Here is a 20,845-nt window from a genome sequence, read left to right as displayed (position 1 = left end):
TGGCACATAATAAGTGATATATAAAGTTTATTATTATTATTGTTATTCCTCTTCTTTAGAACCTGTTGGGGCACAACTTGAAGCCTGGCGTTAAGGCCCTCTTCTGGCTGCCTCCTACTTGTTTTTCCAGCCTTATGTTTGTATTGACTTTTCTTAAGGAACTTCATTGAACTCCAGCCAAACTGAATTGACTATACAGTGTTCCCCAAACTCATCAATACATCTCTGCATTAAATTAATCATCACTGATGCCTGAAATTTCCTCCTTTTCTTTCAAGGTTCAGTTCAAGTGTAACCTCTTCCATTAAGCCTTATAAACTCTTTCCTCCCCCCCCTTCCCCTCCCATTTTAGTATTCTTTCTCTCTCCAGTTCAATTTATGTTCACTTATGTGTAAAGAACTGAGGTTGTGGCTGATGGGGGGATGTGGAGTTCCAAAAGAAATAGTTCCTGGTCTCAAGATGCTTACATTCTCTTGGAGTGGTGGGAAAGGATCAGAGAAGTTTTTGAGGGGAACAGTGGCTCCTGAACTGAGCTTTGAAATAAGACAAACTGAGAGGCAAGGAAAGGGAAAGAGCTATTACATTCCAAGCATGAGAGTCCACTTAACTGAATGCAGAAGTTGAGAGTATTAACTTCAGGAAGCGACTAATTAGTTTGGTAGAAAGCAGAATTTGTCATGGGGAATGGTCTGAAATAAGGCTGGAGAAGTAGAAGCTAGATTGTAGAGAGCCTTAAATGCCAGCCTGAGAAGTTTAGATTTTATCCTGAAGGCTTTGGGGAATTACTTAAGGTATTTTAGCATAGAAACAACGTGGTCAGACTGATACCTTTGTAAGACTATTTTGATAGCTTTGGGGAGAATGAATAGAAGGGAGAAAACCAGAAAATTGGGAGACCAATTAAGAGACTGTTAAAGTAGCCAATTTCAGAGATCTTATAAATACTAAGCTTGTAACAAGATAGAATTAAGGAATTTTATAGATTGGAGAGCTGTGTTGGAGGCAGAACACAAGGCTTGGCAATTGATTGAGTGAAGGGGAGTTGAAGCGGAAGAAAGGAAAGTCCATGGTTCTGAACCTAGCTAACTAGGTTTTATCTCCAAAGATAAGGGAGGACAGAGAGGTCAATAGTATCCAAAGCCAGAAGCAGAGTTAAAAGTCAAAGCAGATCATAGTATCAAAGATGGAGAAAAGCCCTTTGTCTTTAGGAACGAAGAAATCATTGGTAACCTTGGAAAACTGTTTCAGTCAAGTAGTTGGTGGAAATCCAGATTATAAGGAACTAAGAAGTGAATCAGTGGTGGGAAAATGCAGGCGGCAAACATTGATACTTCGTTCAAGAAGTTTGGGAGTAAAAGAAAAAAGAGAGGAGGAGGATGGAGGTCAATAGTTTGAAAGTTTGTCAGGGTGATAGGATGATTTTGTTTATTTTGCTTTAAGAAGCATGAATGAGCATGTTTATAAGCAGGGAAAGAGGCAGAACCTTGAGAAAAGTTAAAGATGATAGTGAGAAAGAGGGACAGATAAAGCAAGTTGCTTAGGGACCCCTAAGAGGATGAGATAGAGGAAACTGGTAAAGTGCATTGGTCTGGTCAAGAAGAACTTTTTCTTTAAGACTATAGGACTATAAATGAAGAGCTTGAAGGGATCATCCTTCTAATCTCATTTTACAGATAGGAAACTGAAGGCCTGGGAGTTAAGTGTTTTACAAGACATTTGAGTCCATGTCATATGAACCAGAGCCAGTGATCTTAAGAGACAAGATAGAGAAAAGGAGTTGAGGATGTTCACAGGGATTTTTGAGAATGGGGAGAAGAATTGATGTCCTTTCTTAAAAACCAGTGTGACAATAGTAAGGTTGAGTTTGATCTCCCTTTGAAATTCTATTTTGCTAATTATAGTATGAACTTCATTAAGGAACTTCATTGAACTCCAGCCAAACTGAATTGACTGTACAGTGTCATTTGACTTATTTAGGCCTAAATTTCTTCATCTGAAAAATGAAGGGATTAGAACATGACCTCTGAAGGCCATGTCACTCTAAATAATTCTCTCAACACAGTAGAAAGTTAGAAAAGGGATTAGCAAGTGTGGCCTGAGGAAAGGGGGGGGGGGGGGGAGGGAGAGAAGAGGGGGAGGAAATACACCTCTCTCTGCTTATACTGCCAGAAATAGCTAGGCTGTTGATTTTGCTGGACTTTTTTTTAGTAGTCTTTTTAAGTCTTTGTTGCAAGGGAAGGCTCATGGGGTAGAGATATTCAGAAATGAATATAACTTAACCAAAGGCATACATTAAAAAGGGAGAGGGAATTATATGGGCTTGAGAAGAGAAGAAAAAGAAGTTTGGCCAAGCAGTAAATGCTAAAGATCCATTTTTAAGGAATTTTTAGTGGCCTCAGAAGTAATGCTAGTCTTCCTCCAACTATGTTGTTCAGCTGGTGAGTAAAGTGGACTTGGGAGCTAATCATGTGATTAGGGATTGGGGATTAGCTAGAGAAAACTATTGTAGAACAACAAAGGAAGAGAGTCCATGGTGAATAGCTGTGTGTGTAATTGAGCTGGTCAATTAAAGGGTTAAGATTGGGAAGAGAAAAAAAGTGAAGCCAGAGGAGATATTTTAGAGAATGGAGAAGGATAGGTTTGGGGGGTGGGGGGAAGGGTTGAAATCAAAGGCAAAATTAAAGATCTGAAAGGAAAGTTTTAGGATCGCTGTAACTATATTTTCCCACCCCACCCCCCCATCCCATCTCCATAGAATGTAAACCACTTAAACGAATAGGGAATATTATTTTTCTCTGCATCCCTATTTTTTTGTATTTAATAGGCATGTGATAAAAAAAAAAAAAAACCTTAAAGAATTGATATTAAATGCTTTATTTAACTAAGTATACTTCATAGGATGCTACCAAAGGAAAAAAGTCTGCAGATAAAAACTGAAATAGTTACGCTTATTTTCTCTCTCTCTCTTTTTTTAATTATAACTTTTTATTTACCATATATATGCATGGGTAATTTTTCAGCATTGACAGTTGCAAAACCTTTTGTTCCAGTTTTTCCTCTCCTTCCCCCCACCTCCTCCCTGAAATGGCAGGTAGACCAATACATGTTAAATATGTTAATGAGATAAGCTTATTTTCAACAGAAAATATTGAGCAGAGATGTAAGGCCCTTTATCTTGTATATATCTGGAGAAACTGAAAAAACTTTAATTTGGGTAGCTCATTTCTGTTATCTAAAATTCTGTGTAGTCTTTATTCTCTCCCTCCCTTTCTCCCCCTAACACACTCACACACACACACACACACACACTCTCTCTCTCTCTCTCTCTCTCTCTCTCTCTCTCTCTCTCTCTCTCACTCACTGTTTAACCCAGGCTAGTCCCTTCTGTGTGCCTCTGACATACTTCTAGACTAAGGCTTCTTAACTTGAGGACTGTGAACCAGTTTTTATTTTTTTTAATGTATAATTTGTTAACTATTTCATTATAATTTAGCTTCTTTTGAATTTTTATATTTCATTTTGTGTAACAAAAGAATTCACACACACTTCACAAAAGTCACAGAGGTGATAAACTGCTATTTTTAATGACCATCATATTTTATTTCTAAATTCTTACCCAAGGAAAACTGCTTATTGATTATGATACCATCTAAAATTCTTGCAAATCCCATTTTAATATCCAAAACTCATAAACAAACTGTTGTAGTTCCAAATTCAGGCACTTCATTGACTGTGCATGCTCTCTTCATTCCCTTCTTTTTTCATACTTTTGTGGTTCTGGACCCATATATTTCAGATTTCTCATTCTCCCATTATGTTCAACCCTGTCACAGAGCCTTCCTCTGTTCTATTATAACTGGCAGAGATTTTTAGTCTTCTCCTACTTGTATAGAAAGGAATGCTAATGAAAAGGTGCTTTCTGGCTTCTAGTCCCTGGTGTCTCAGGTTTGGCCTAATCTCACTATTACTTAGCTTGAGATTTTAGGAAACCCTTCAGTCAGCAGTCTGCTTGGTTAAGGAAATATTAGGCCTCTAAAGAGCTCAGAATTGAGCCAAAAAATGTGCATTCTCAGGCTTTATTTAAGGAGGAAATAGTTGGTAATACCTAGTCTATATATGTTGAGAGGCAAAGGCCTTTTGTCTTCATCAGCCCACAAATCTTCAAATAACTTAGTGAACTTATTGAATAGAATCTAATTTGCAACTCAGGCATGAAGGCATCCAACATACATGATATTGTCAGTACTTAGTGTCTCTTGTACTATCCTGTAAAAAAGTGAAGTTTTTGAATCTTTAAGATATGTGAATGTTTCCTTTCCAAGATTTGTGTATTATTTCTCTTTATCACTTATGAAATAAGTAGCCCTCCAGAATAGAATTTCCTCTGAGGCACTTAAGAACTTGGGGAGCAGAAGAGAGCAAGACTCTACAGAATTCTTTAGGGATCTCTAATTTCTTTTCATATGAAACAGTCATGGAAGCAGCCCTTTTATGTGACATAGGATTCGGGAATTGCTCCAATTTATCCTCTTTTACAAAACTTCTTAATGAGCAAACTCTCTTCACTGCATTGAACAAAGCTGATTTTGGAAACCAGTGCTCTCTGACGTGAAAAGGATACCTTATGTTTTACATTTTTCAAAAATTTTTATATATCTTCTCATTTAATGCTATCCATTATTCCCTTTTTACATATGAAGAACCTAAGAGCAAGGAAATTTTTGACTTTCACGAGGTCCCAAAGCTGTCAAATGGTGGAGCCATGATTAAAATTAAGAGTGTCTGGCTCCTACTTCTTTTTTTTTTTTTTTTTTTAAACCACTATCTATAGATATTTAAATTATGCAAAATAGAGCTAAATTTTAGTCTCCTTGGCTTTTAGTTAAGAGAAGGTGATGATAACAAGGACAAACAAGCTATGATTTTATACACATAGTCTCATTTGTGTTGCTGTACTTATTCTGCATTGTGATATAATTTGACTGGACAAAGTTTAGCATCATTTGATTGGTCTCTTTCTCCCTTTCATTCTTCTTGCACACTAGTGCCACACTAATCTTTCTGAAGCATGGTTTTATTTTGTTACTTGTAATCATAGAATCCTGTATTTGTCAAGAATCTTACAGACAATTTAGTCTAACCCTGTACTAAAACATTCTGCAACAAGGGGCCTTCTAGCCTCTTTGCAGATTTCCAGGGACAAGGGAATTCCTTTCACAAATCTGTCCATTTCATTTTTTAAAAACATTAATTGTTAAGAGTTGGTTCATTCAGCAAAAATAGCCTTCCAAATAAATTCATCCTATTTAGCCTTAGTTCTGCCTTCCTAGGCCAGATAAGATGAAGTTAATCCCATAGTTCCCATGATCAGAAATTCATTTTCCACTGCCTACAAAATCAACTTCACTTTTCTCATCCTGATAATCAAGACCCTGTGCACTTTGTACTTTACCCACCCTGCTCCTATATTTACCAGCACAAATGTAAGTTAGCCAGTTTTATCTCTTCACTATTTTCTGAGTATATAAATAATAATATAACTTGCATTATTTTAAGACTTTAAAGTGCTTTCCATACAGAAAACAGGTAAGATGATGTGTATAGAGACCAGTATCCCCATTTTACGATGAGAAAACTTGAGGATGGTCAGGGAGAGGAAGTGAGCATGTTAATAAAAGCTGGGACCTGAGCCAAGATCTTCTGACTTTAAGATTGGTGCTCTCTCTTTGCTCTCTTGAACTTCTTTTTCCATTTATTTTCCTTATAGAATATTTCTCTTTACTCCATGTCCTCTTTTCCACTGAATTCCATCTTATAAGACTCAGCTGAAGCTTCGTTTTTTCCCTTACCATGGCAGCTCAGTGATCTTTTACTCAACACTTGTGCTGCTTGTTCAAGCACCATGTTGGCCTTTTTAAATGTCTTGTGTACTGCATATGAAAGTTAACATTTCTTGAATTTCTTTTTTTTTATTTTTATTTTTGCAAATTCTATTTTAAGATTCTTAAGGGTATGGTTTGTATTTTAGTACATCATCATAAAACCAAAATAATTCTTACCTAGTATTGCTGGAAGAAAGGTGTTGAGTCACTAATCACTAATGTAGGAAACATCTCTGCCTGAATAGATGGAGACTGATACAATTTGATCTCAGATCAGACATCTCTGACTTTTTTTATGTGTCCTAGATCTCTTTGGCAAGGTCAGGAAGCCCAGAGACCAGCTCTCAGCATTAGGATTTTAGATGCAGAAAGAATCTTACATAATGTTCTAAAGGAACAAGTTATCAAATAATTTTGAAGATAAATTCCTGTGTGTGTTAAGAACCCCTCTCCTAGAGGATTGCTTGAGGGTAAGACACTGATGTCCCCAGAGCCACAGTCAGAAACAGGACTTGAATCCAGGTGTTGTGTCTGAGGCCTGCTCTCTTTCCTTGATGTTTTTCTGCTACTAAGTACTTCCTCAGAAATTTAGCCTCTCTTTCTCTGGAAAAAAAGGACAAAAAAACTAAATAACTTTCTAAACAAGATGATTGGAATGTTCCTAATTTGCTAAAGAAAAAATTGCAAAAGCATCATTTTTTGCCAAATTATTAATCTGCTAATAAAAACAATTGGCAAAATGGTTTATAAAATGGAAGCTGTTCCAAGTGATCTAGTCATAAGTATGAATATTGAAGGTCCTTCATATGCTAACAATTGATTAGCTACTAAATAGATATGTTAGAATTGCATGTAGTAAAACATTCTTTGAAATGCTGTATAAGGTGAACAATTCCCTGATTCAGCTTATCTATTCTAATTATGTACATGTTAGTGAGGTGTACTGCTGTGTTTATTTTGAAATGGGAATGATGCCATCCAATGGTCCTGGTGTGTGTATAGAAATATTATCTAACAGTAAAATTATCAAGTGATCCTTGATTTTTCCCATGAATTTGCTGAGTTTTCTTCTTTCTACAGATAATTGTTTAATTTATTTAAAATTTGGCAAAGCTTTGATTACAAATATTACACTTTAACAATTTTCTGTCCCATTTGGGGGGTGGAGAGCTTTCACCATATGTTAAAACCTGGAACAACTATTTAAAATCAACATGTTTGCTTAGAAGAGTAGCTTGAACTTAATAACAGAAAAGGAATGCATCTATACAAATATATAAAGTAAATTCAAACATATGCTGTCAAAATCTGGAAAAACAAAGTTGAAATGCTTTATCAGCAAACATTTTTAAGCACCCACTGTGTTCAAGGCAGTGTGCTCAGAATTACTGTATCTGAACGTGCTCTAGGGCTTATTCTTTTTTAAATAAGTTATAATTGATATTTTCTATTTCTTATATTACCACAGTCTCCCAAGTATTCTCCCCCCCATCCTCCTATCCCTCAGTCATTTCATATAAATAGGATTTTTTTAAGAGGGAAAAAATTTTTTTTGATCTTTCCATTTACATCATTGTAATTACTGTGTGTATTGTTTTCTTGACTCCACTTAACTTCACTGTACAAATTAATCTTCATATAGATCTATCCAGGTTTCTTTATATTCATCATACACATATTTTATTGCATTCATACACCACAATTTGTTTAGCCATTCCCCAGCTGATGACCGTCTACTTTGTTCTTTGCTGTTACCAGAAAAAGAAAAAAATAAGTTACAATAAATATTTTGGAAAATATGAGGACTTTTTCCTTATTAATCCAGGGCTTATTTTAATTGAAGGAATCCATTGGCATAAAGAAGGGATGTATTTGCTATGCTGTGGTTCCTTCATTAAGCCTTAATATTCATTTGAATTTATTACTCATTATCATAGATTCTGAGCTTTAAGGAACATCAGGGATCACATTACAGGTAAAGAAACTGAGGCCTGAAAGAGTATGTTACATCCAAGTGACAAAAATTGACACTCCAGAGCCAGAACTCTTTTCAGTTTAGTTTTCATTGACAAGTATGGCATTGTACCATATAAATATAAAACATTATACTATATAAAGCATAAAAAATTAAGACATTCAAGATAAAAGAAAAATGCTCAAGTGATTATATGAGTAATTGAAACCATATCCATAAACTTATGCTATTACTGATTAACATTTCAAAAGAGAATTGTTATGACCTCAAACATGTTAATATTGCTCTTACGTGAACCTTTTAATATTATTTGCTGTGTATGCATAGCATGTACAAATTTGCTGTTAAACTGTTGTCTTTACATATTGCAGTTGGGACATTTTTTTGTTTGTTTCTGTGAAATTTCCATAGATCTCATTTCTTTGAAATTCTTCAAATTCATTTTTTCTGCTGTTATTCCATCACATGCATATAGTTTCCTCATTCTTTGTTGATGATTATTGACTTTTATTTCCAATCTTCTACTGTTACAAATTGAGTTATTTGAATTGAGGATTGAACATGGTCACACCAGTCTGTGGTTCCTGCTACTGGAAGACTGAAGCTGGTAGATCATTTGGGTTTAGGGTATCCATACTTAGTCCAGGGTCAAAATTGTGATCCTTTAAGAGGTTGGCTCACCAGGCTGCTTAAGAAGCAAACTGTCATACTCTGTCATTCAGGTAACACTTATTAAGCATCTGCTTTGAGCCAGATACTGTGCTAAAGATTCAGAGAGGCAAAAAATGGTCTCTGTTGTAAAGGAATTCACAGTCAAAGGAGACATAATATGCATGCACAAGTTCTGTACGGGATAAATTGAACGGTCTTAAGGAAAAGTCTCTAATGTTAAGAAGAACTAGGAAACTTCTTGCAACAGGTAGGACTTTAGATGAGATTTAAAGAAAGCTAAAAAGGAGAGTTGAGGAGGGATAGCTTTCCAAGTATGGGTGGTAGGCAGTGAAAATGCCTGAAGCCTGGAGATGGAATGCCTTATGCAAAGAACAAAAAGTACGCCAGTGTGACTGGTTCTTAGAACATGTGGAGTAGAATGAGAACAAGAAGAATGGAAAGGTAGGAAGGGGCAGAGTTTTATGAAACGTTTTAAAAGTCAAACAGGATTTTTTTTTATTATCCTGGAACTATAGGGAATCACTGGAGTTTATTGGATGGACTGATATCATCAGACCTATACTTTAGGAGGATCACTGACAGCGGAATAAAGGATGGATTGGAATTGGGAGAGACTGAGCCAGGAAGACTCACCAGCAGGCTAAAGTTGTAGTTTAGTAGTGAGATGATGTAGGCCTGCACTAGAGTAGTGATAGTGTCAAGAGGAAAGGGGAAGTGAGAAGGTATGCAGTATATATGCAAGAAATGTTATTAATGTAGAAATAACAGAACTTGACAATTTAGTAGATGTGTGAGTGAATGAGAATTTGATGAATCAATGTGATAATGTAGGTGGTAAGCCTGAGTGATTGGAAAGATGGTGGTGCCCTTGACAGTATTAGGGAAGTCCAGCAGAAGGGAGGGTTTAAGAGAAAGATGAGTTCACATTTGTACCTTTGGCCACACCCTAATAACAACTTTCTCAGCAGACTGACTAAAAAAGATGAAGGTAACTGATAAGCCTCAAACCTTTTGTTGAGTTAGGGGGATGTCTACTCTAAGCACATGAAGACTTCCCCTGGTAGAATGGGCAGATGAAAATAATTTGTTTCAACAACCATGAAGGTGACTGAAGTAGGTGCTATGGAAGACTTAGAACTTCACCAGACATCAAAAATAACAAGATCACCCATTGCATCCCTAACCATTGTCAGTCATCCGGATATTTGTCTTGCCATTAGACTGTGATGACTCTGAGGGAGAGAGTGAGGATGACATATCATTAGTCTCCTTTAAAAATGAAGGGCAAACAATAAGTTACTCTTTTATACTGGATTAAGTTTTACTTAACCCCCTTTAAAAAAATTAAAACCCAACCTAGTTACTGCTATTTTGGTCTTAACCAAGTCAATGAATATTTGTTGAGCACTATTGTATGTAATGTATTCTGCTGGGTGTTTAACTTTCAGTCTTAACACAAATTTATTATTTCTCTCACATTTTACATTGAGTAGAACATTTGTATTCACAAATTTCAAAGTTTAATTGGTTTGTTTAGCAAACTGAAGTATGGCCAGTCTGGTACTATGAATTATAAGAGGGATGTGTGTCTGAAGTTTTTACAATTGATAATTGGGGTTGATTTTAAAAATAACTTCTTTTCTTCTATGAGATAAGCTATTTGACTTATAAGTTTCTAAAATTAGAGAACTTGAGGCAAGAAATGGGTTCATTGTAGAAATGTTTGAGACTCTCATTAAAGTAGCCCAAGCACTGACATTTAGGATGATCTATGACACCGAAAATTTATCATTAATATTGCCTTGGAATTCCACTTGTTTTATCCTTGTAGTGTTGAAACTTGGAATGGAGAAAAAGTACATTGCAAAAAGATAAGGAAAGAAGTATAACAAATCCAATATAAAGCAAACAATTGAAAAAGGAAGGATGAGTAACTTTAATTGCTTTTAATGTGAGAATTTTTAAAAATCAGATGAGATGATGAAATAGAGGAGCAGCTATGCTTAAGTGTAAATAATTTCTGTGTTAGCCACAGGAAGATAAAATAAGGTAGTGTCTCTAAAGGCAAGATACAAGATTAAAGGTGCTTTAATGAATATAAGATGAATACTGCATTTAAATTCATTTCAACTTGGATCATAAGTCTGTTTAGGAAAGGAAATATAATGAATACATTTTAGAACTCTCAGGTAGCCTTTGTAGAAACTTATCTGTGCTCTCTATTAATAGTAGAATAAAGAAATTTGTAGCTACATTTCTGTGGATAGTTGAAAATGTATTCTTATGGATAGAGAATAAAAGTGATTTCAGTACTTTTTCTACATATATGAGTGAGGTGATTGAATTATCAATTAAGGAATTAATCTTTAGAATAGAGATATCTTTTAAAGGGTATAAGGATTTAGAGCAGAGAGTCTTAACTTTATTAGTAATTTGAACTCCTTTCACAGTCTTGGTGAAACCTATGGATCATTTTTCAGAATAATGTATTCATAGGATTACCAGTGGGATCAATTATATTGACATACAGCTATCAAAATCTTTTTAAAATACATTTAAGTTGACCCCAACTTAAGAACTACTAGTTTAGAGAAAATGGATAAGATATGTAAATGCAACAGTATATGAAACTTCAGAGGGCCTTGATAACATCTAAGATATTTCTTATTAAATTAGTAGGAAAGGGATTCTCCTTTGTAATTACTGTGTGAATATTAAGATTGTAAGATTTGTGTCTGGAGATTAATCTCTTTTATGGATGTGTTTTAATAAAGTCAAGTAGAGTTGAGGAAAGCCTTATTTGAGTTTCAGAATGAAGGTTCAAATATCAGTTTCCACAATCTGACTACATTTTTCCAGCTTTCTCACACTTTGTTGTTGTTCAGTTGTTTTCATTTGTGTTTGACTCTTTGTAACCTCATTTGGGGGTTTTCTGACAGAGATATTGGAAGGTTTGACAGCTAAGGAGCACGATAGGACTAATGACTTACTTAGGGTCACACAGCTAAAAAGTAACTGAGGCTAGATTTGAACTGTCGTTTTCCTTACTCCAGACCCAGTGTTCTATCCACTGCATCACCTAGCTGTTCCTTTATCATACCTCCTTTCTCTATATACACCTCGTGTTCCAACCAAAATCTAAAATGTATATAGAAATACCTAATAGTGATAATAATAAATAATGATAAGTGATTGCAATAAGTTAGATGCCTTAAATATACATTGTAACTATATTTTATAATAGACTATTTCATAATACAGAATAGTAGGGAAGACCTGGGAAACAGAAGATTACTTTTGATTACATCACAGCACCTCAAGCAGGAGGCTTTACTTGAAATTCTTTTGCATCTTCTTTACAGACAGGAGAAGAGCTTTGAAATCTTTTGGGATAATAACCTGAATTTAGATTGGTCTGTTGGCAGCTGAGTATTTTACATTTCATCAGAGGATGAAGTTAGCAACTTCAGATGCCAAAATCTAGAGACTAATTTAATTCAATTTGTTTGGTGGCACTTATTGTTTATGGTGATGGTATTTGGATCTGAGACATAATGACTGTACTTCAAGCAAACTGACATGAAAATTAAGAGGTGTTATGTCAACTCTTTTTTAAAAAAATGCTTTTGAGTGAAAGAAATACTCCCATAAGCAATAAACATTAAATACCTGGTAGAATACTTCAGGCACTTCTATCTGGTTACTTGGATGATTCACTGAATATTCATTCCTACTAAAGGGAAATATATATAGTGAGCAGAGAATAAAGGACCAACCAGCTCAAACTTGGGCAATTAAAAAAAAACAAATAATAGTTCAAAATCTTGGGAAGTGTTATACAAAGTGCTTTAAGTGCCTTTTTTCATTTGATCTTCACAGAAATAGCATGAATATTAATCTGCATTTTACAAATGAGGACATCAAGAGGTGACATGAGTTGCCCATGGTTACACAAATGTAACTACCACATCTAGATAATAACTTAGGACCAAATTTGTTACATGAGGAAGTAGAAGTGTGCTTAAGAAAAAGTTGAAAATAGATACTGATCAAATAAATATAGAAGAATTGATAATTTTGAAAGCGCACTCATTTCTAGCATATTTGAAGGGGAGATTTGATATTATAACTATAAAAGAGTCTTGTCAAGAAGACATTAAAAACTTCTGACTTACAATACAAGAAGATCTCTCATACCAAGCATAAGCATAGTTTTTCATAATGACTAGAGAGGAATGATTAGATGTCTTCAATAATTTAAAAAATTAAAAAACTCAATTTTGTTTATATTTTCCCCTACAGTTTCAGCTGTAAATGTTTTTTGGAATGACGTAGCTTAAATGGGTCTCAACGCTTACCTTTCTGCTCTTCTTTGACACGACTTGTAATCTTACATTATGTTCCTCTTAAAAGTTCTGTGAATGAGTTTGTATTCTGTCTCAGGATTGTCCTTGGCTGTCAAAACGTCTTCACATGACGAAGATAGAAATGTTTGTGAGCCCTTTTTGTTGTCTTCTTCTGGTGATCCAATAACTAATTTGTTAAATTTCTGTGGGAAATGGTGATTATTAGAATCAATATTTTTCTATTCCCATTTTTTAGTTTGTTGAAGTTAGGCTTAGAACTCTTATGCAAGGGTCTTGTCTTTATCATTTTCCTGGTTTTATTGTTTTGACCTTTGCTCTAAGTATTCAACCATTTGACTAGACTTGAACAGGTAATTCAGAAATTACTTCCATATTGGTAACCAGTTCTTTTCCTATGTTAACAGTATTTCATTTTTTTATGTCATTCAGTATTTGTATGTCCAGTTCTTTACTATTTTCTTCTTAAACTATTTCTTATATATGATGTGCTGATTCTGAATCTTGGCTATCACTATTCAAACCCTGTTCCTCATTTCTTACTCCCATTCCATTTCAGATCTATTTACCCTTACCACTGTGCTTTCTAGAAGATTTTATGCAATTCATCTTGAAACACTTTCTTGAGTTCTGGCTCCCTTCTGGTGTCACAGCATCCTTGCCTTTCTTTTCCAATACTATTCGTGCTTTCTTTATATTTTCCAACTTGCTGATTATGGTGGGAATGTACAAATATTTCTTGCTTTCTGTTAATACCTTCAGACCCTGACTTAGGCACTATCACTATAGTAATCTCTTTTTCTTTGAGATTCATTCAGTTCATGTTAATCACCCAATCAGGAGTCTGCTAGCTGTTACCTCCTGAACTCCTTGTTTTCTCAAGGAGTTCAATGCCTAACTCGTGATTTTTTTCTCCTCAATTCCTGTCCTCACAGTAGGACATTTCAACATGCCTATTCCATTTTCTCCATTTACTCATTTCTCATGACCTCCTCTATCTCAGCTATTCCCAGATATAGTTAATGCCTGTGATCTGACCATTAAACAAAAGTGTCCCACTTCCATGTTTATAAACTCCAAAATTCCTTTTTCTGACTATAATCTTTGAATGCTAAATATTTCCCATGATGTTATGACCCTCCAGGCCTGTTGCTGTTCGATGTTGTTACCAAGTACCTCCATTGTTCATTTTTTTCATAGACCATTATCCCTATGTGATCTGTGTTTTCCTTAGCTTAATCCCTTGGTGAACCAGTCCAACTCTACATTTTCCTCTGTTCTTGAATACTGATGTTATTCTTGTTACTGATGATGCCTTGTTGGTACTCAAGTCTGGATTACTCTCACTATCTTCTGCTGAATATAGTTTGAGAAAATTGAAATTGTGCTGACTGGTTCCCACTACAAATCTGCTTATGTATTCTCAAGTGGACTTGCATTGTTGCACAGCAATCATTATGACTCCCTAATCAGTTGGTTTTCCTTGGCATCCCAATGGCCTTTCCAAACCTTTTCATCTCTCTTCAAAAACCTCCTCTGGCTTCCCCTTCTCCTTGGATTTTCATGGCCCTCTCTGTGATGTTCTCTTCTTTTGTATAATATAATGGTTCTCTGGGAGCAGGTTTCTTGGGGAGGTTTTCTGGAGGCAGCCTTAGTCTTAGTTCAGATCAATAATCACCCCAAATGCAGCCAGGTGTTAAAAGTTCAGATCTTTTATTGCTTCCTCCAAAATAGCCCGGTTAGTTTTCTTGGTGGCCTATCTCTCTCTGCTTGGTTCCAAGAGCTCCCTCTGTCCTGATGTATATCTGGCCTGGACCCACATGGCTCTAGATCAAGAAGGTAAGGCTGGTGATCTTGCACAGCCCTCCCTCACTTAAATCCAGTGCACTTCCATGTCATGGCATCAGTTCCCTGATGTCAGCTTGTCTTTAAAAATAAAGGTCGTTTGTGAGTAAGCCCCTCTGACTCCAGGATCAAGGACTAAACGACAGGGTTTCCTTTTTCTTCCCTCCTCCCCTTCTTCTCTTTCCCCTCCTCTTCTTTCCCTCCCTTTCTCTTTCCCTTCCTTCTTCATTCACTTCCTTCTTCCCTCCTTTTTCTCTTCCCTCCCTTTTCTCTTCCCTCTCCCTTTCTTTTCTTCCCTCCCCCTACTTTTCCTTCCTCCCCTCCTTCCTCTCTCCCTTCCCCTTCCCTCCTTTCCTTCCTTGTCCTCTCCCTCCCCACTAGGTAAAAGAGGCCATTCCCTGCCTCATTTCTTATCTAACCTTAATCACTGAATGGGCCTTGCTTCAGTCAAACTGAGGCCTCCTAAAGACCTGTGCTTTAAAGGCCATGGCTTCCACAACATCCAAGGCCATCTCCAGTTGTCCTGATCTGGACCTAGATGGCTCCAGAACAAGAAAGTGAGGCAGGTGACCTTGCTCAGCCCTCCCTCACTTAAATCCAATTTGCTTTCATGTCATGGCACCACCTCCCCTGATGTCATGGTTCTCTTTAAGAATGAAGGACACTCAACAAGTCGCTTGAATTTTCACAAGGCCTTTCATATAACTACTTCACTGACAGCTACCACCCAAAGACAGGCACTCATCACCATATGTCAGGACTATTCCAGTAGCCTGCTGATTGGTTTTCCTTTCCCAAGTCTCTCTCCACTCTGCTGCCAAAGTACTCTTCCTAAATTATGGCTCTGACCATATCACTTCCCTAATCAGTGAACTCCAAACGAGAAATTCTTTGCTTGGCTTTTAAAATAACCTATGCCTTCTCACCTTTCCAGTCTTTTTATACTTTCCTCTCCTTTTTGTACTCTGAATCCACCACACTTGGCCTTCTTGCTATTGTTTGCACAAGACAATCTCCAATATTGTATTTTCACTGGCTGTTCCTTGTTGTGTTTGTGAGAATATACTTTGGAACAAGTTCTCCATCCCACCTCCAAATGTAATGGTTGGTTTAGTACATTTATCCCCAAAGTTATGGAAAACAACTTAATAATGATCATGCTTGACATTTTAAACTTTTGCATATTTTTTGTTGTTGTTATTATTATTTGGATGATAACAAAGTTGAGAAAAATCCTTTTATTTCATTAGCTTAATAATACCATTAACTGTAATGTTGGCCTCTGTCATTCCCTTTCCATCCCCACTCCCCAAGCTGTGGCAGTACAGGCCTCAGGCAGTTTTTATTGGTGTCTTTATCCTAGTGCCTATAGTTCAAAGCTCTTGGTACTTAGGCCCTTAATATTTCAGTGATGAGCTGCCCCTCCGAAGTGTGAATTAGGTGATTGTCATGTACTCAACAGATGATGGATCTCTTTCCAAACTTTGACATGGTCCATGAACCCAAATCCCTCCCCTGGTATATAACCTGCAAAAGCTTCTACACTGGTGTCATTGTTTTTAAGAGACTAGGCCTGTAACTTTTGGGTTAGGATGAGGCACTAAAGCAGCATTTTCACAAAATTGCCACTACTGGGACTTGGGGGTTGGGTAGGGGTCAAGCTGGGATGCTCCTTCGTGGCAGAAATAAAGTAGTGAAAGAGCCATATATCTCCGTCAGTTATAAACTTTTTATTTTCTTTTTGTTACTTAAACTATTTACAACTTAAAAATAAAAATGTAGGAGTTATTATCTGAAAATGCTGTTTATTTTTCTGTTCTCTTGGTGTTGGCAAGAAAAAAAACTGCCCTTCTGTAGTCCTGGAATCATTAATAGTCAGGGTTTAAGATTGAGGAATGGTAAAGACTTGAGTCTGATTGGGAGTTATATGATTTCCTACAGTGAGTGCCACACTCTGTGATATGGCAAACTCAATTCAAAAATACTCAGAGAAATCTCAAAGTGAAGAATGGAAGTTTTATTAGGATTTCAAGAGAAACAGACAGCCTATTCACTGGACTTCTCCAGTGAGGGGTGGCCATGATCACAGAAATTAAAGGCGATTATATAGTCATAACCCACAAGAATCCATGACCCCCTTCCCTCCCCTTATTCGGTTAATTTTCACTGCCTGTTTAAATGGAAATAGCACAGGTTTGTTAAATTCTAACCAAGCTGATATAGTTGGCTTATTGCAGATATATCTACCTGAATTTTTGGTGGTCAGTTTCACAAGGTTTACAAATGTTTGCAGGGGTGTTTGCCCAAGTTTAAACTTAATTCAGGTTATAGATTCAATCTACCTTAGTTAATAATTTTATGAGAAACCATATAATCCCCCACAATAAGGAAAATTTATTTAAAGGTAAGTAATCCATCCAGCTAGAATAATCCAGGAGACCTATTTTACCTCGGGCTTCTTCAATCAACAGATAGAGATTAGCCAGTTTATAGACTTTTCGAATATCTCCAGGCCATTAAATAGTCAGATTTTTTAAAACTGTTATCTCTTAAATGTTCTCTTTTGGAAAGTCTTTGTTCTTCCCAGAGCCTAAAGATTAACAGATCTTTGGGTCTGAAATTATCAAGTGATTATTCTGGGAAGTCCTCAGTTTCCCATTTTACTCAACACCCATCCGTAGTCAAATTAACACTAAATTTATAATTCTAAAGTGTTTTTAGATTCTTTTATCAGTTGTACCCTTCTCAGAAAAGTGATTGTATTTTTAACATGGAAAAAAAATTAAATATTTTGTGTCTAGTTCCCATGCGTGTTTTGGAGGGACTGAAATTGATACAGTACATCTATGTGTACACAGTTATGATAGAGTGTAGTGAAGAGAGATAATACAGCATGATTATAGTGAAGATTGTAGTGAAGAGATATAGTGCAGCAGCATGTTAGGGTAGACAGAGAATTTCAACAGAATATTCCAAGAAAGCTGGAGGAGAAAGAATACTTTCATCTGAATGTGATTTTTAAAAGCTTAAATCTTGTGTGATGTAACATCTAAATTAAGCCTTAAAGGAAGAGTAGAATTTTTAACAGAAACAAATGAAAAAAGGAAAAAGTGAAATTGGTACATTGGTCAGTGAAGTTGTAGACTAATTCAGCCAGTCTGAAGAGCAATTTGGAACTATGCCGAAAGGGCAATCGAACTGTACATATCTTTTGACACCAGGTCTGTATCCCATAAAAAAAAAAAAAGGAAAAAGGTTTACATGTGCAAAAATATAACAGCTCTTTTTATGCTGACAAACTAATGAAAATTGAGGGGATGTCCATCATTTGGAAAATAGCTGAACAAATGCAGTATATTCTGTAATGGAATACTATAGAACAAAAAGAAATAATAACCAGGCAGATTTCAGAAAAACCTGGAAATACATATATGAAGCAATGCAAAGTGAAATGAGTAGAATCAGGAAAACATTGTGCACAGTAACAACAATTTTGTGTGATGATCAACTATGGATGTCTTAGCTCTTTTCAGCAATATAATGATCCAAGACAATTAGAACAAAGTACTCATGCTGGAAAATGCTATCCGCATTCAGATAAAAAAATTGATGAACTCTTTTAATACAAACCAAAACATACTGTTTTAATTAATTTGTATGTGTGTGTGTGTTCTTTGTGGTGTTTCTTTCATAACTGTGACTAATATGGGAATATGTTTTACATAATTGAATATATATAAATCACTTACCATTTTAGAAAGAGAGGAGGGAGGGAGGGAACAAGGGAGGGAGGGAGAAAGAAAAATTTGCAGCACAAAATGTTGTAAAAAATGATTGCTAAAAATTGTCCATATCATTGGAAAAAAGAAAATACTATCATTAAAATCAGGTAAAAAAAGAAAAAGGAAAAAAATAAGAAACTACATTCCAGATGTGAGAAAAGTTTGTGAGAGTGAACAGATTAAGATAGACTACTTTTCTGAAAAGGCACATTTTGAACAAGATGACCTTTAAGATTTCTTTCATCTAGTGTGAATGTCTTGTTTTATAAAATTTACTTCAGTCATTTTTGCTTATGATGCACTACTATATGTAACTTTTTTTAGGTACCATATGAAACACTGAACAAGCGATTTCGAGCTGCACAGAAAAATATTGACCGAGAGACCAGTCACGTCACCATGGTAGTTGCAGAATTAGAAAAAACATTGAGCAGTTGTCCTGCTGTTGATTCAGTTGTTAGTCTCCTTGATGGAGTAGTTGAAAAACTAAGTGTCCTGAAGAGAAAGGTAAGTACTGTTTCACTAAGTTTTGGTAGAATATTTTCATGTGACATACTTTATAACAAACCCCTTTCTCCCCAAAAAATAGAATTTGCTGACTTTTAAAATTAAGTTTTCCCCAAAAAGATTGAATTTATAAAAACACTGAAAAATAAACCTGTTGTTTGTGTTTTTAGATAAGGCATAATTGGAAGTAGGGGTAGAACCACATTGTAATTTTTTTTTATTGGTTTGCAAGATGAAATGATGGACAAATGGCACCTTCTGTTATATAGACTTGATTCTAATTTATGGACTCTTACAGTAAAAAACTCAATTCCAAAGAATTAATATAGATGTATATTATAAATACATTTTTAAAAGCATGTATTAGTGTGCTGAAATGTCATGACTAACATATCCATACATGTACATGCAGTTGGTAGGTTAGGACTGTATCTATTGAGATAGAAGAACTTGGTGAATCTCAGCACATTTTATCTTAAATTGTAGCTTTAAAAGGATAATTTTTTTGTTGTTTTCTCTTTGTCTAGGATGTGGTAGCTTTAGAGGATGCCAAATGTGGCATGAAGAGACTAGGTTTTCAGAGTCAGTGCTTGAACCTAAGTACTATGACCATAATAGATTTAATGCTCTTGCCACCAGGTTTCTCCTAACAAAAGAAGCAAAGTATTTCATAAATTAATAGAAATATTAAAAATTTAATATTTTGCTTTGTTCCTGATGAACATCATAACAGTAATAATATTAGGGAATTTTTGAAGCTGAAGGAATTCAACAAAGATACATTTCCACATTAGAGCTCATATATATGGAGTTGATGGTAAAGAGGTAGTAAAGAATGAAGTAGGAGAAAAGATTGATTGTTTCTTAGGGTTTGTTTGGTTTTTTTTAATTAAGGTATTTGTTAGAGGTGAGATAATTAACACTATGTAAACTATCCATTTTGGATTCACCGAAAGGGTGATATAGATTTCTTTTTGATCAACACACAAAACATGATTTTTCTGTTCTATTATTTTATTATTTTTTGTGTATGTATGTTTCAGTTAAAAGTGTAGTAGAAACAATTAGATTTTATCAGAATTCAAAATAATCATTATTTGCAAAATAGGAGCAGCAAGGTGGACCATAGTGCATAGAGCTTCAGGCTTAGAGTCAGAAGACTCAACTTTCCCACCTGACCTCAGACACTTGTTAACTGTGTAATAATCTTGGGCAAATTATTTAAGCCTGTTTGCCTCAGTTCATTGTGAGTAAAATGAGCTGGAGAAGGAAATGCAAATTACTCCAAGATCATAACTTAAATGACCAAACAACAATAAAATTATTTGAAAAACAAATCTTAGTTGTGTTTTATTTTATAAGGTGTGTTAAGTGCATATCAAGATATGAAATGAGTATGTATTAATGAATAGTACAATAGCAGGTTAACTAACAGGTTGATAGGGTGCTCTATGACATATTACCTGATGGAATTTTGCCAGTGATTCGAGTGTTAACTATATATGAAGTGAAACTGGTCAGACCAATTCTTCAAGTTTAAAAGTAGGGTCCTACAATCTGGACTATTCTTTCCAGGGTTCACAATTTTATTAGTTGTTCTTTCACTTAAAAGATTTTTTTAAAAAAAATAACACTTTACTAACCATACAGATCTTTGTTCCATTTACTTCAATAAAGTATAATGCTTTTATATAGTCTTCATACAGTTCCAAAGTTGAAGTTGATAAAATGACAGCCGGAAGCCCACACAGAGTAGACAGTGAATGCCAGTGCTGGGCTTTGAATTGGGCTCATCTAACTCTTTAAGTACATCACAC

General features: G+C 35.5%; 1 protein-coding gene across 3 annotated transcripts in view; it reads left to right on the top strand.

Moving 5' to 3' along the window:
• Window positions 1-20,845, top strand: part of MAEA (macrophage erythroblast attacher, E3 ubiquitin ligase) — a 142,065-nt gene that overhangs the window by 10,259 nt on the left and 110,961 nt on the right. For all 3 annotated transcript variants that reach the window (XM_051965805.1, XM_051965806.1, XM_051965807.1), the window contains exon 2: window positions 18,846-19,028. In XM_051965805.1, coding sequence (XP_051821765.1) covers window positions 18,846-19,028 — 183 coding nt within the window. The remainder of the gene's footprint in view (window positions 1-18,845; window positions 19,029-20,845) is intronic.

The sequence above is a fragment of the Antechinus flavipes genome, chromosome 6, assembly GCF_016432865.1.
Source record: "Antechinus flavipes isolate AdamAnt ecotype Samford, QLD, Australia chromosome 6, AdamAnt_v2, whole genome shotgun sequence".
NCBI classification, from domain to species: Eukaryota; Metazoa; Chordata; class Mammalia; order Dasyuromorphia; family Dasyuridae; genus Antechinus; species Antechinus flavipes.
The sequence above is the reverse complement of the archived record's forward strand: the minus strand, read 5'-3'. Positions and strand labels throughout refer to the sequence as shown.